At 45.4% G+C, this 13553-nt stretch overlaps 1 protein-coding gene across 1 annotated transcript in view; it reads left to right on the forward strand.

Annotated features, from left to right (window-relative positions):
- LOC119453719 (gastrula zinc finger protein XlCGF8.2DB-like) overlaps positions 1–13553 on the forward strand; it is a 489906-nt gene that overhangs the window by 49007 nt on the left and 427346 nt on the right. The window contains exon 3 of the mRNA XM_049668029.1: positions 1989–2195. Within this exon, the coding sequence (XP_049523986.1) occupies positions 2003–2195 (193 nt within the window). The 5' untranslated portion in view covers positions 1989–2002. The remainder of the gene's footprint in view (positions 1–1988; positions 2196–13553) is intronic.

A 13553-nucleotide genomic window follows, 5' to 3' on the forward strand; every position in this document is an offset into this window, starting at 1 on the left:
GACAGGCTGTCACTGAAAATTGAACCTGGTAACATTTAACACATGAATCCTCTCCAGTGAAGCTAGCTTAGTGAGGTTCTATGAGGTATTATCAGCCATTGCTGAGATATAATTGGCCCTAAGGAGCTTTGAAAAACAGGAAGCTTATACTGAGCTGACTAATGACCATGTCCTCTGCTACAGAGGTTTTTCAGATAAAAGGGAAAATGAGTTAGGATTTCTGATGCACAAGGACTTAGCAGGCAACATTGAATTCTACACTATTGACAAGCATATAAATAGTTTGTCTTCGGTGAACGTTTTCCAAGGGCGAATCTCAGTTACAGTGTTGTCACTCAGCTTAAGACACACCTTTCTGTATCGGAAGTTTCTCTAATGTTATCACTAGTTCTGTCTGTTGTCACTGAACCTCGTGTAATCAGATTGTATGCACGATAGGAATTGTGCAGTACTTTCTGGAAGGCATGAAGGCACCAGCGATTACGCTGGACCCTTTGAGGAGTCATGTATGAAAGCTGATGCGCTTGACCGGCAGAGCATATTTTGATGATCGATTAGTGTGCTTACTGCTATCATTGTATTGAGTGCTACTTGTTTATGGGGCTCAGCTTTGCCCAATGCATTTTGCCACTTCGGTTGTTCGCTGTCGCTGCAGCACGACAGTATTAATAAAAGGGTAGCAGTCATCTTTACACAGATGTAGTACAAGCCTACTCTCCAACCTCCAGTGATGATGGAGAAATGTAAGTTTTGTGAGGATGTCGAATTAGCAATGAGAAAGGTGCAAACTCGGTGTACTGTAGTCATAGGTGACTTTAATGCAAAAATGGGGGGAAGTTGGGTGGGAGAACGGGCGACTCGTAATGGCGTCAACTCTAGAAATAGTAGACAAGAGATATTGGTAGAGCTAACGAAAAGCAATCGCCTCCGAATTGTTAATACCTTCTTCCGGAAGCGGAATAACAGGAAGTGGACCTGGAAAAGTCCCTAATGGGGAAACAAGAAATGCTCTGTGCTGACTCTAGCATAGTGCACAATGTTGATGTGTTAGGTAGGGTAAATGGCAGTGGTCATAGGTTAGAGAGGTCTAAGATTGTTTTAAATTTGGAGAGATAAAGACCAAATTAGTTAAAAGGAAACAAGCCAGCCAAGCGAGACACAGTCAGGGTAAAAGTAGATGACGTGACAGGGGCAATTGGAGGTCACTGGGAGCCTATCCAGGGTCATTGAAGAATAGCACTTACCGAGTACCACATACCCATTGACCCAACTTTGCATCAAAGAAGTTTGTTGAAGAGCTTACATGCTCAGTGTCCCAAGTTGGACCATCGGTTCGTTTTGAACCCAGTTCCCTCTACACAGCAGCTAGATGCTCTACCCGTTTGACCATAGACTACCCAGTGACCCAAGTTTGACAGGGAAAAAGGTTAGGTGCGGAATTTTTAAAGAGTGCTATTGCTATAAAAGTGAATTTTGTCAAGCAATGTAGTCTGTAGAGCAGGTAATCGACAATCTGTCAGTTTACTGAATGGGTACCAATGGAACTGATGTGCAAGTCGTGGACAGCAGACCACCAGATAGTGTGATGAAATAGAAAATTTGCAAGCACAGGATGGTGTCAGCTGGCACAAGATATTCAGCGATTGGGGATCCAACAGTGGACATCAAATAGGCTGATGGTAATAACCCTAGGATCTTCCAATCACTTTTCATTAGTTGGACTACTACCAATAGATTTAAAATGTATGAGATTAAAAAGTGTCTGAAATATGTTCTGCTGTCGTAAGCCTTCCACTAAATAGAGGTTTCCCTGCTTTCGATTATTCAATGTGGATTGTCCCTTGTAGCCGTTTAGAAATACTGAATGGAAAGGATTGTTTTGTGTTCTGTGGCTCTGAATTGCAAAGTGCCCCTGCATTTATTCTTGTATTTACCTCTTCTTCTCAATGCTGTTACAGCACTGCAATCACTGAACTTATTTTCTGCAGGCCTTACAAATGCGATGAGCCTAGCTGAAAGTATCACTGCCAAAACGACATGCCACGCCCCTTCCAAAGTTGTCGGTCAAGTCGAGATTGGCACACAGTGCAGCTTGCCTCTGGCTGACAAGTCTGTCGGGTGCTCCTTCAAAGCATGCAGCGTGTCGAGGAGCATGCAGACTACGGAGACTGTTGATCATTTAAGTGCTACCTCAGGTGGGCAGTGAACGGCACTTCTCTTACATTCTCTTGCATGTGTAAGTGTAGTAAATGGCCAAGTCTGCTTAGCTTGGTACGACTTGCTCAAGTGTGTATGGCATTCTGCCGTTGAGGACTAATTAGCAGATTTATGATTCCTGTCTGCATACTTACTGGGGCAAAATGCAAAAATAATGCTCTAGTGAGCTCATCGAAGTACCTTAGATGGCGGAGCTTAATCCAGAGCCCTCTTGTCCTGGTGTTGTAGCCCTTACATTGCGCTACGATAACGTTGCACCCAGTGAGTCGTTTTGCCTGGATCGGTGTATTAGTGTTAGAACGTGAATATAGATCAATGCGGAATGTAGGTCGACCCCTGTGTTTGAGGTAAATAAAATTCAAACAGAATTCTGTAAAGCAGTTAACTACAAAAGATACTTTGTTTTATCAATGTGCTCATTCATTGAGGGAGACGAAAACTGCATGGGAACTGTCAGGATACTTGTTCTGGGACATCTTTGAGTCACGACAGCCCACAGCACATCATCGGTGATGACTAAGCAGGACTAGGCATGCGCAACACTGTCATCGCGAAATGAGCAGTATGCACTGGGCCCGTGAGTGATCACTTCAGGTGACTTGTAGGCGTCTTGAGGTGACTGCTGGCCATTCACTCGTTTTGGTCCTGTCCAGCCGATAACAGTTTCAGATTTTTTTGTGCAGTGTTTGAAGACTGCAGTGTACGACGGGACTTGTTCTGTATTGCCAGTTTATTCCAGCAGATGGTTATTCTTCCGCAGCACTCTTGTTATAATGCGTTACAAGCTCATCCACCTTTGCTTATGCAAAAAGTCAAGACTTCTCACTTTGAGGAACGAGACATTAGTGAGCAATTCAATTAACTTTGCAATGATTTGAATCGGCTGTCATCGGGAAAACTCGAGCACGGTGCTCACAAAAGAATTCTGCCACAGTGTCTTCAAGTTCACTGTCAACAGGGTAGCCATTGCACAACAAAGCTGAGAGTGAAAATGGACAGTTGTACTGTTTTGTTTTGTATTCACAGAAACCTAAAGGTGCGCTGCCGCAATCCTGTATGCTTCCACCCAATTTATCACTGTTGTTTTCAAGTGCAGTTATAGAGTCGAGCCCTGACATGATACCCCTAGCAGTATTAACACGTGTTTGCACAAAGTTTGCAAAGTTAGCGCGTTCGCCACACTATAGTGAGAAAAACGATGACACTTTCTTCATTTTGACGACTGCAAACATTGTGCTAAAGGTATTTTGCAACACCTGACCAAGAGCCAACCTGTCCTTGGCAATTCAGGTGCATGCGGTTGCAGCATAATATTTGCAAAATGGTTTACAAAATGTTTACTGGTACTAAGTGGAATTCGACTCTGTTCGACTCTGTTTCAAAACGTAGTAATGATAGATTCGCCGATCGGCTTTTTGGACTGCCAATTTTCTGGGTGTGCCCAAATATTTTGACTCTGCCATGGTTCTGCCATGTGCTCCATAGGGTGATTGTACAGTCGAATCTCGTTAATTCGAACACGCTTAATTCGAACTGCCGGTTTATTCGAACTGACGCTGTGGTCCCATCAAAGTTATGTGTATTTCAATGGGCGAAAACGCTCGGTAATTCGGACGCGAAAGCATTTGCGACGGCTGATTCGAAGATACCTCGGACCAACAATGCTCTTAGCAGCGCGCCAAATTACGCAGCGGCGCCTTTGACCGGCATTGCTCTGACACCTGCCATAGAGCAAAAGCTTTGGAGAGACCCCTTAATGCAGCGGCGGAGGCCCAGTCCGGCAAACGCTCGCTTCCCGATAACTGCAGGAAACAAATTTTCAGGGAGTCAGGGACAGTCGAAGGTGATGGAGCTGCGAGGGAGTTGGGAGAGAGGGCGAGAAGAGCCACCGAAGCGGAGGAGTTGCCGAGGCCAAATCCGCTTCCCTGCCGCCCTCCTCCCTCACATTCTACAGTCTCCGCGCGCGCGCACCTTGCCGGCGCTGTCCGCTCCCTGAAGTTTCGTTATCTGCCGTTATCGGGAACCGAGCGTTGGCCGGCGTGGGCAGTTGCACTCTTTATGCGCTTGCGCGTCGTGATATTTCACGACTCACACTGTTCGTGCATCGTGCTATGGTGCTAGAATACTTCAAAAATACGTCCTTCCTTTAATTCGAACTTCTTTTAATTCGAACAAATTTTCGGGCCCCTTTGAGTTCGAATTATCGAGATTCGACTGTATAACAACGACGAACATTTCGCATGTTTCAAACTCTTCTCATTAGATTTTTAAAACTTTTTCTCACGATCAGAAGTCAAAAGTTACCGAAAATGCAAACAACATCGCCGTCATTTTGTTTTCCTGCAGCATCAAACCAGTGTTGCACACATTTCACATGCTAGTTCAGAGCTTCCACTTTCGGGACAGCCTCGATAGCAGGTACCGCTTGCTGCACTCTCCCGCGACCCTTTGCATTGTCATTGCTGTTGGCACTCGTCAGTTGCATGTGGTCAGTGGTACCATTTGTATCGCCTCTCATGCGCATTGTGGGTTGCTTCAGCTGCATACCATGATGCTAGGCTTAGCCGTTTGAGCAGCCGATCATACGATCTTCAGTGGTTTCATCACCAGCTGCTACCGATTTTGCCAGCACTGCCTTTGTTGTCTGCATCGAACTCGAGAATAGCTTCGAAGCGAAGAAATTATAGGAGATTGACAATGGAAAAGGCCGCTATTACCAGGCAAGTGCAATGGGGCCTATAGGAAGCGGAGATCGCGAAAGTGGAATCTCATTGATATGATTCTGCATGATACATTTTACGGGATAATAAATTTCTTTTTCTTCTCCCATTAGTACGATTTGGTTGGATAATACGTTGGATAATACGATTTTCGGATGATATGCTTTATTTACTGGTTCCCGTGAAGATCATATCAACGATATTCCATTGTATTTTGATGTGGCTGAAAGCCATGATCGCCGTGCAAATGCTGTTGTCCAGTGATAATTTAACTCATTCCGTACCGCGCCCATTGGGCATCGTTAGCGTGTTATTGATGGTTTGAAAAGCCGCTTTCAAGTCCTTCCACACCGCTCATGGATACACTGCACTATCGGACGTGAAGGAGGAGAACTACCGTAAAATACCGATCAAACGCCCCCACCCGTGCAAGCGCCCCCCTCCCATAATCTGAGAATTTCGAGTTATCGTGTACTACCGAACAAGCGCCCCCCCCCCCCCTCCCCAATTCTCTGGCGACTCGCCCCGGAACTTTCAAAACCGAAACCGTGCCAAAAACCATGCTTCTGGCTACGTTCTTGTCTAATCCAAAATCCAATCCAAGAACGGGCCACCTACACTGACACTGGCAACCTTGACACTGGCGACGCTCACCATTTTATTGTTGTTTTGCTGTGCCACATGTGGCTGTGACTTCGCGACATGCACTCATACACAGTGAAAAAGAAAATCGAAGTCGTGGAATGGCATCGCCACAACGGAAAGAATGTGCACGCGACAGCTCGCTACTTCAGTCTAGATAGAAAGAGGATTCGCGAGTGGGAGAAGAAGTACGAGACTTTGCTGCAGCAGAACTTTGGCAAGGCCAAGCTTCGGCGGAAGTTGAGCAATGGAGCGCCGGTGTTCAGCGAAGAAGTGGATGATGCTCTTTTTGAATTTCTAGAGCGAGAAAGAAGCGCAGGGCGTGCTGTAAGTAACAGACTGCTTTCTGAAGAAGCTGTTAAAATTGCGCACAGCTTGCAGTTGGGAAATTTTCTTGCATCAAGCCAGTACATCAAGAGATGGAAACAGCGGTTCGGCGTTACAATGCGCCAAGCCACCAACGAAAGCCAAAAGACACCCGAAGATTTCACGGAAGCAGCAAAGGCTTTTCGCTCTGCCGTGAACGCTCTCCGGATACGCCACGACTACACCCACTTCAACATTTCAAATATGGACCAGACGATGGTCAGAATGGACTCTCCGGCAAACAGGACGAACAATGTGGTCGGCGAGAGCACTGTGCGGATAGCCAACACTGGTTGCGCCCGGAGGGGCTTCACGGTTGCATTGGCAGCATGCGCAAGTGGACACAAGCTCCCAGCTTTCGTAATTCTCAAGGAACCGAGCGGAAGGATTCCACCCAAGGCATTCATGAGTCTTCGCATACCAGGTGAGTGATTACCGTTGTGCACAAAGTTCTTTTCTGCTTGCTTTCAAAGCGGAGAGTAACGATAACGGAGATGCTCGATCACAGTGATTACCGCTAACTTATTTATTTTTCTTTTCGTAGCAAATGTCCGCGTCACCGCATCAAAAAATGGATGGATGACATCGGACAAGCTGCAGGAGTGGCTGACCAGGGTGTGGGGGCCAAACAGCGATGACGTGCGGCGACTACTTGTGCTCGATCAGGCACCCATCCACAAAACACAGGCAACAAAGGACGCCTTAGACGAGCGCGACACAGACGTCGTGTACGTGCCTGCAGGGTGCACAAGCCTACTGCAACCAGCTGACGTGTTCTGGAATAGGCCATTTAAGGCCAACCTTCGCCGTACGTGGGAAAGCTTCATCAGAAAAGAGGAAAGAACGCCGAAAGGCAATTTAAGGAAGCCGTCGCGACAGGATGCCCTTGACTTTGTGTCAGAGGCATGGGCCGCTGTCACGGAAGAGACTGTAGCGCGCTCCTTCAAAGGGTGCGGCATTGCTAACGCGCTCGACGGTTCCGAGGATGGTCAGCTGCATGACCAGCTTTGTGACATCGGCGCCGTGGCCCCAGAACTTCGTGAGGGCTTGCAGACAGAGTGCCTAGGCCTCGTTTTCGCATCGGACTCGGAAGACTCATTTGACGGCTTCGAAAGCGATTAAATGAATGAATAATAAAGAGCTTTAGTTCTACCTAGTGCACTTTGTGTGTGTCTTCCTTTTCTTTCGGTTCCGTTTTTTTTTTTTCGACTCTGCATTTTTTTTCTGGGGGGGGGGGGGGTAGCATTTTTGGCCGCCATCTTGCATTTTGTGGCAGTACCGAACAAGGGCCCCCTCCCCAACATTCCCTGCATTATCCTCACATCGAGGGGGGGCGCTTGATCGGTATTTTACGGTATATTTTAGTTCTCTAAGCAGGTCGCTTTTTTTCCTCAAGGCAGTGATTTTTGAACGTGCTCTGCAGTTTCGCGATCGTCAAAAGTAGAAAGCAAAAATGGTCGCCTCCAAGAGCGGCGTACGCTTCGAAAAATTGCAGATCTCGAGATTTCACTGCGTCTGCAGCTGATTTTATCGATGGATCGAGCAGCAGCGAGTCTGATGATGCTGCCTGTATGTCGGCAAATTTTCCATAAAACAATATACTCTATGACTGAGCATACTAGTACTACAAAGCACCCATCTTTTATGTTAGGTATACATTACCACAAGCTCTCTAAAGGTGGTCACAAGAGAAATGCTGGCTTTAATTAGAAAATAAAGATAATGAAGGAAACTGTTAAAACGTATTGGGAAATTATGCAATGTGTAGCGTTTACTCATTTCATATAACATCTAAAGGTGTCATAAGGCCTTGATAGCTGTGGATGAGGAAACAGTTGTAGCCCTATTTGGAGTATCAGAACTAAACAAATTAAGATAGAAACCTGTGTAACAACTCGTAATGCAATTAAAGAATCTTGCTGCACAGTGGAATGAAATTAGTGTCACGATTTCATTTGTTTTTTTTACTTCATGTGGCTTGAATATACTCATTGTAATAACAAAAAAAAAAAGCGGAGGGGATGGGTCACGTTAGAGAAATGCTTGTCTGTTTTTGTATTCTGCCTTCTCTACATTAAAAGTGTACTAGAGCTGTTTTGGAAGGCTACGGTGAAGCCATTGGTTGAGCCTTTATGGTGCGTAGCAGTGGCAATCGCCAACCTAACTGCTTGGGTTTACAGCACCTTATTTGTAGGACATACTTATTTAAGCGCTAAGTTTTTGGAACATTGATTAAGGTGGCCAACATACTGAACGAGTTGTTTACTGAGTACAGTAAAAGCTCGATGATACCAATCTCACGGGGTCACGAAAAATATTCGTATTAGCCGAAATTCGTATCATCGAAACACAATTAAAACTACTGTCGAATCTCGATAATTCGAACTCGAAGGGGTCCGAAAATTTGTTCGAATTAAAAGGACGTATTTTTGAAGTATTCGTGCACCATAGCACGGTGCACGAACGGTGCGAGTCGTGAAATATCGCGGCGCGCAAGCGCATAGCAAGCGCGGGCCACGAAACTGCCCACGCCGGCTAACGGTCGCTTCCCGATAACGACAGAAAACGAAGCTTCAGGGAGCAAGCGGGCGGCACCGGCACACGGGTGCGCGCGGAGACCGTCGAAGGTGAGGGAGGAGGGCGGCAGGGAAGCGGATTTGGCCGCGTCAACTCCGCCGCTTCGGTGGCTCCCCTAGCCCTCCCTCTCAACTTCCTCATAGCTCTCTCACCTTCGACTCCGTGCGCACATCTCCATGCGCGCCCGCCGCCGTGCTGGCGCCAGCTTATTTTAGCTGCCCCCTGAAGTTTCGTTTTCTGCCGTTATCGGGAAGCGAGCGTTTGCGGGCGTGGCAGTTTCGTTGGCCCGACTCATCCGGAAATTCGTATTAGCTGTGATCGTATCATCGAGCTTTTACTGTAAATTACATGGAGAAGGGTGGAAAGATAGACAGAGCATAGGGGGGGGGTAATCTGTAAGTGTCCACCTAGTCGACATGTTCATTTCATCTGCTGCTGAAGTTCTGATAGGCTGGGCTTAGGTACGCGTGAGAAGGAGACATGTCCCCCAGCCAATCAACACTCTAGCAGCAGACGAATTGGACATGTCCACCTACAGAATAGCCCCCCCCCCCCCTCCTCCCCCAGCTCTGTCCAACAGAGTACTGCGACCAACATGCCTGTTATGCCACCTTTACTTTCAGTGTCCTTCTTTGTGAGAAAAAGTGTGAAAGAACCAGGTTTGTGCGTGAAAAGTTTCCCAAGAGTGTCTGCCTTGAAGCCCATGGTGCTAATCACAGGAATAGGTGGCGGATCAAGAGTAGCACCAAAGGAAAAGCCTTCATCAAAACAAATTTTGAGGGGGGTGATTGCATGCTCAAATTTGTCAGTTACCAAGTTTGCCTAGACCGAGTCATGTTAAAAGTTCCCACATGGTCGAAGATTCCCACATGGTCGATATATAACCGCATAGGCTAAAATTATTTAGGTACTGGTTAAGAGTACTTCATATTTGCTGGAAATCTCTGAAAATAATTATGTATACCCAGAAGAATACCCTTTGCATATGGTGACATCCTTGAAAGAATGAAAATGTATGAGTTGTACCTGCGTGGTGAATGAAGTAACTCTCAGCAATGGAAACAAAATGCGAAGAGCATTACTCCAAATATGTTGCCTCTTCTTTAGGAGTAGTTGAATGCAAACAATAAGAATAAGCAGTTGTAAATTGAACGCCAACCACAAAAATAAGAAATGTGGCATGTTTCGGCTCCTACATGAGAGCCTTGTTCATAGTGATTGTGAACAAAGCTCCAGTTGAACCATCTCTTACTTTTCATTTTTGTGGTTGGCATCCAATTTGAGCTTCTTACCATGCCTCTTTTGACCAGAAACAAGATTTCCAAGAATGAATGGCTGCGGTATGACCTGCTGTAAAAAGTACTATAAATACATGTTTGCCCCCCCCCCCCCCCCCAAAAAAAAAAAAAAATAGAAGTGGTGAAAACGGAACACAAAAGCTGCTGAAGGACTTGTTTACTGTTAAGACATGTAAAAGAACATGGTGCAAGAGAAAAATCACTGGTTATTATAAATATGCATGACTAGACAACTACTAATATTAAATGATGGACTATAAGCAAAAATCAGGGGTTGTCATGTAGCCTTCCACCATGAAACGAAAAACCATTACCCATTTTGTTTCTGCATTGCTTCGAAAACGTTTGTTGTTTCACTTCCGATAACTTGTGGCACAATCAAACCCCGTTAGTACGTACCAGCTTAATGTGTAATTGCAGTTTAAACGTAGTCGCGAAGATTCCCCCACTCAGCCCCCATTGAACCCCATGTATTGGCTGACCGCTTAAGCCGTAGTCGCTCACTGCCCATCAAACGGTTAGTGCGTACTATGTTTGTTTCTTATCTACACCCACAGGCACAAAATCGGCAATATCTCATGTGCGCAGACGTTCGATTCTCGAGTTGCGCCCCCTGGACGACAGCCGCCAGCGATAGTGAATTTGATTCTCGAGTTGCGACCCCTGGACGACAGCCGCCAGCGATAGTGAATCTAAAACATGGCCACCATGATGTATTTCCTGCTCATACAGTTGTCGATTGCCAAGTACAAAAGCATAGCCTTCGAGATCAGCTCTTAGTAACGCGAAGAAGCTGCCAGTAGGAGGTGCGAATTCGTTCTCGCCGTCGAATTCAGGTAGTAACCACGCAGAAGCACATTTTATTCCGAAGCGCATTTCTGCCGTTACCTTGGACGTCGCTTTGAGGTTCCGTATAAAATCCAAGCACGGCAACATCATCGCCACATGCCGTACGCAGTTAGTGCGAGTGAGAGCTTGCGAGGGTCAGCTGACTCAATCTCGCGCGCATGAGGGAAAAACACAGGGCGGAAGCGCGCTTCTTTTGTTGTGCGCGAGGCATGGGCGGGGGAGGCCAGAAAGGGAGGGGTTTATTTCAGTCGCAGCCGTGCGGGCTCCGTATCTTGAAAGCGATATTCAGCGTGGGAAAAGTGCGTGCCCCCGCGGGCCTCATCGTCAAAGCTATCTGCAGACAAAATGCAACTAGTGCCGGTAGCTTCGTATGCGCTGTGCTTTCGACGTCTAATTCACGTTGAAGCAAGAGGCAGCACGCTTGCTGCTGCTGCCGCGCCTCCTCACTCACGTGTTTTGAAAGCAAATTTCCACGGTCATCGAGCGAATTGTGTTAATGTTTACCTATGCATGCGTTACACCGTGCTTTTTAATATAGTTAGTAAGCGGGGCCTTATGGACAAACTGGCTCGCGGCCTTATCGAGTTCGAAGATGCCGTCATCGTATCAAGACCGCCTTGGGTGCAAGTGAAGATTACCGCTTTTTTGCAGCCTGCCCGCAAATAAAGCCTGTCTGAGTGCGTGTGTTTTAGAGCATCGTGACATAGTTCTTTTCCGGCCGGTAAGTAGCTGCTAAACTGGCATAGGTAGTTAATTCGTACATCATTTAGTGCGTGCGTAAACATCGTTCCCGGCCGACTACGTATTAACGAGGTTTCACTGTACTTTGTTAGCAGACGGAGAACACCAACAACTTTAACACTCGGGTATTGCGAAATTTGGCTAGTTTTACATAATCAAAAGTGCCACTGGAACTAGTGAGTCGCACCAGTAAGGTGCTTCTTTTGATGGGGGTAATGTCAGTCTGTAATGTAGAAAGAAGAGGACATGGTTGGTGGCCTGGGAGACGATGAAGAAAATTTTGATTTTTGCCTCTCTACGCAGCCATTAATACCCATCTGTAAATACTTGTACGCTTCTTCCTTCCCGTAACAATGCGAATAGTTAGCATGTAATATTTGATTCATATTCAAAACTTTGAATATTCGTCCACCCCTACAAATAATACTTCCTTTACCAGTGTTCATGCCAAAGCCTCCTCCTCCGCCCTTTCTTACATGTACTCGGCATCCGCCTCTACAATCCTGAGGCATATTGACGTTATGCGGTGTGACAACCCAAGCAAATAAAAAAAAAACCTGAGGTATGATTAGATTTGTGGTAAAATCCAGTTTGCAATAGTTTGGATCTGCCTCCTGTGCTGACTAAATTTTACATCATATACCTGTAACAACAGTCAGGCAGAGCTTCTCAAGAATCGTGTCTTAACTGCACACACTAAAACATATGCTGGGGATATTAAAAAAGACAAGTATGTGTTTTGGGATTAAGGAAGAAGAACATCACAAATAAACACAAACATTTGTGCGCTACAATACATGACCAGGAATACTGTATGGAACCGAAACAATTTTAATAAAGTCATCTAGAAGTGGGGATAGAGAGGTGACTGAATTGTGGATGCTAAGGTGGATGAGGTGGAGGCAGAATTTGAAGATACGTTTTAAAAAACTGACATCCAGCACATGCCTAAGGCAGCGAAGATTGGACTCGGTGATCAAGAAGAAATTGACTAAGATAATTTATTGGTATACATGCATGAGGGAGCAGCAGCAATACAGCAGAGACGACTGTCATGCAAGAGGAAAGGATGTGAGTCTAAAAATTAACAGTTGATCAGAAGAATAATTAAGCATCGGCTCAGGCCTGTAGAATTCTGTATGGTATGAATGATCTTAGAGGTGCATCTCATAAAGTACTGTGGCCTTACATGCCTTTATTATGAAATGATGTGGGCCAAGAGTGTATCAATGATAGCATCAAGAGGGGCCCTCCTCCAAAAAGAGAACAGGGGTTGGGGGCAGAGATTTTTCACATACCAGATACAGAGTCGTGTGTCACAATAAGTGCCGACCTGTCTTGGTGAAAGACAAACTTCCAGGGCCCTCCACCTGAATCTGCAACTGGTATAGGCAAAATGGTATACAGTATATATATATATATACAGGGTGTTTCAGCGAACACTTTCAAAATTTATTTAAGGTTGCCTGTGGCAGATAGCCCAATTCTAGTTAATGAGCTGGTCTACTCGAAGAGGCGGACATTACTTGCACAAAAAATTGAACGCATAATCGAATAATTAACAGAAATTCATTAATTAAGTTTTTTAACTAATTGCCTGATGGCCCATATTGTAATTTACAGATTGTAGCCGTGGAGTTCGCAAGGCGGATCCACTTGGAACGAATTCTCGGGATGACACCAGTTTCGAGATATTAATTCCCGAACTTTGCGAAGAAATGCATTGGCGTTCCAGTTAGGTTCTTAACAAAACGTTGCTTTATGCATTGAAGCACAAAATTAACTGGAACGCCAATGCATTTCTTCGCAAAGTTTGGGAATTAATATCTCGAAACTGGTGTCATCCCGAGAATTCGTTCCAAGTGGATCCGCCTTGCGAACTCCACGGCTACAATTTGTAAATTGCAATATGGGCCATCAGACAATTAGTTAAAAACTTAATTAATAAATTTCTGTTAATTATTCGATTATGCAGTTCAATTTCTTGTACAAGTAATGTCCGCCTCTTCGAGTAGACCAGCTCATTAACTAGAATTGGGCTATCTGCCATAGGCAACCTTTAAAATTTTTGAAAGTGTTCGCTGAAACACCCTGTATATATATATATATATAGCTGTGATAGGCATAAAGTACTCTACTTTTT

Source organism: Dermacentor silvarum, chromosome 5, assembly GCF_013339745.2.
Source record: "Dermacentor silvarum isolate Dsil-2018 chromosome 5, BIME_Dsil_1.4, whole genome shotgun sequence".
NCBI classification, from domain to species: Eukaryota; Metazoa; Arthropoda; class Arachnida; order Ixodida; family Ixodidae; genus Dermacentor; species Dermacentor silvarum.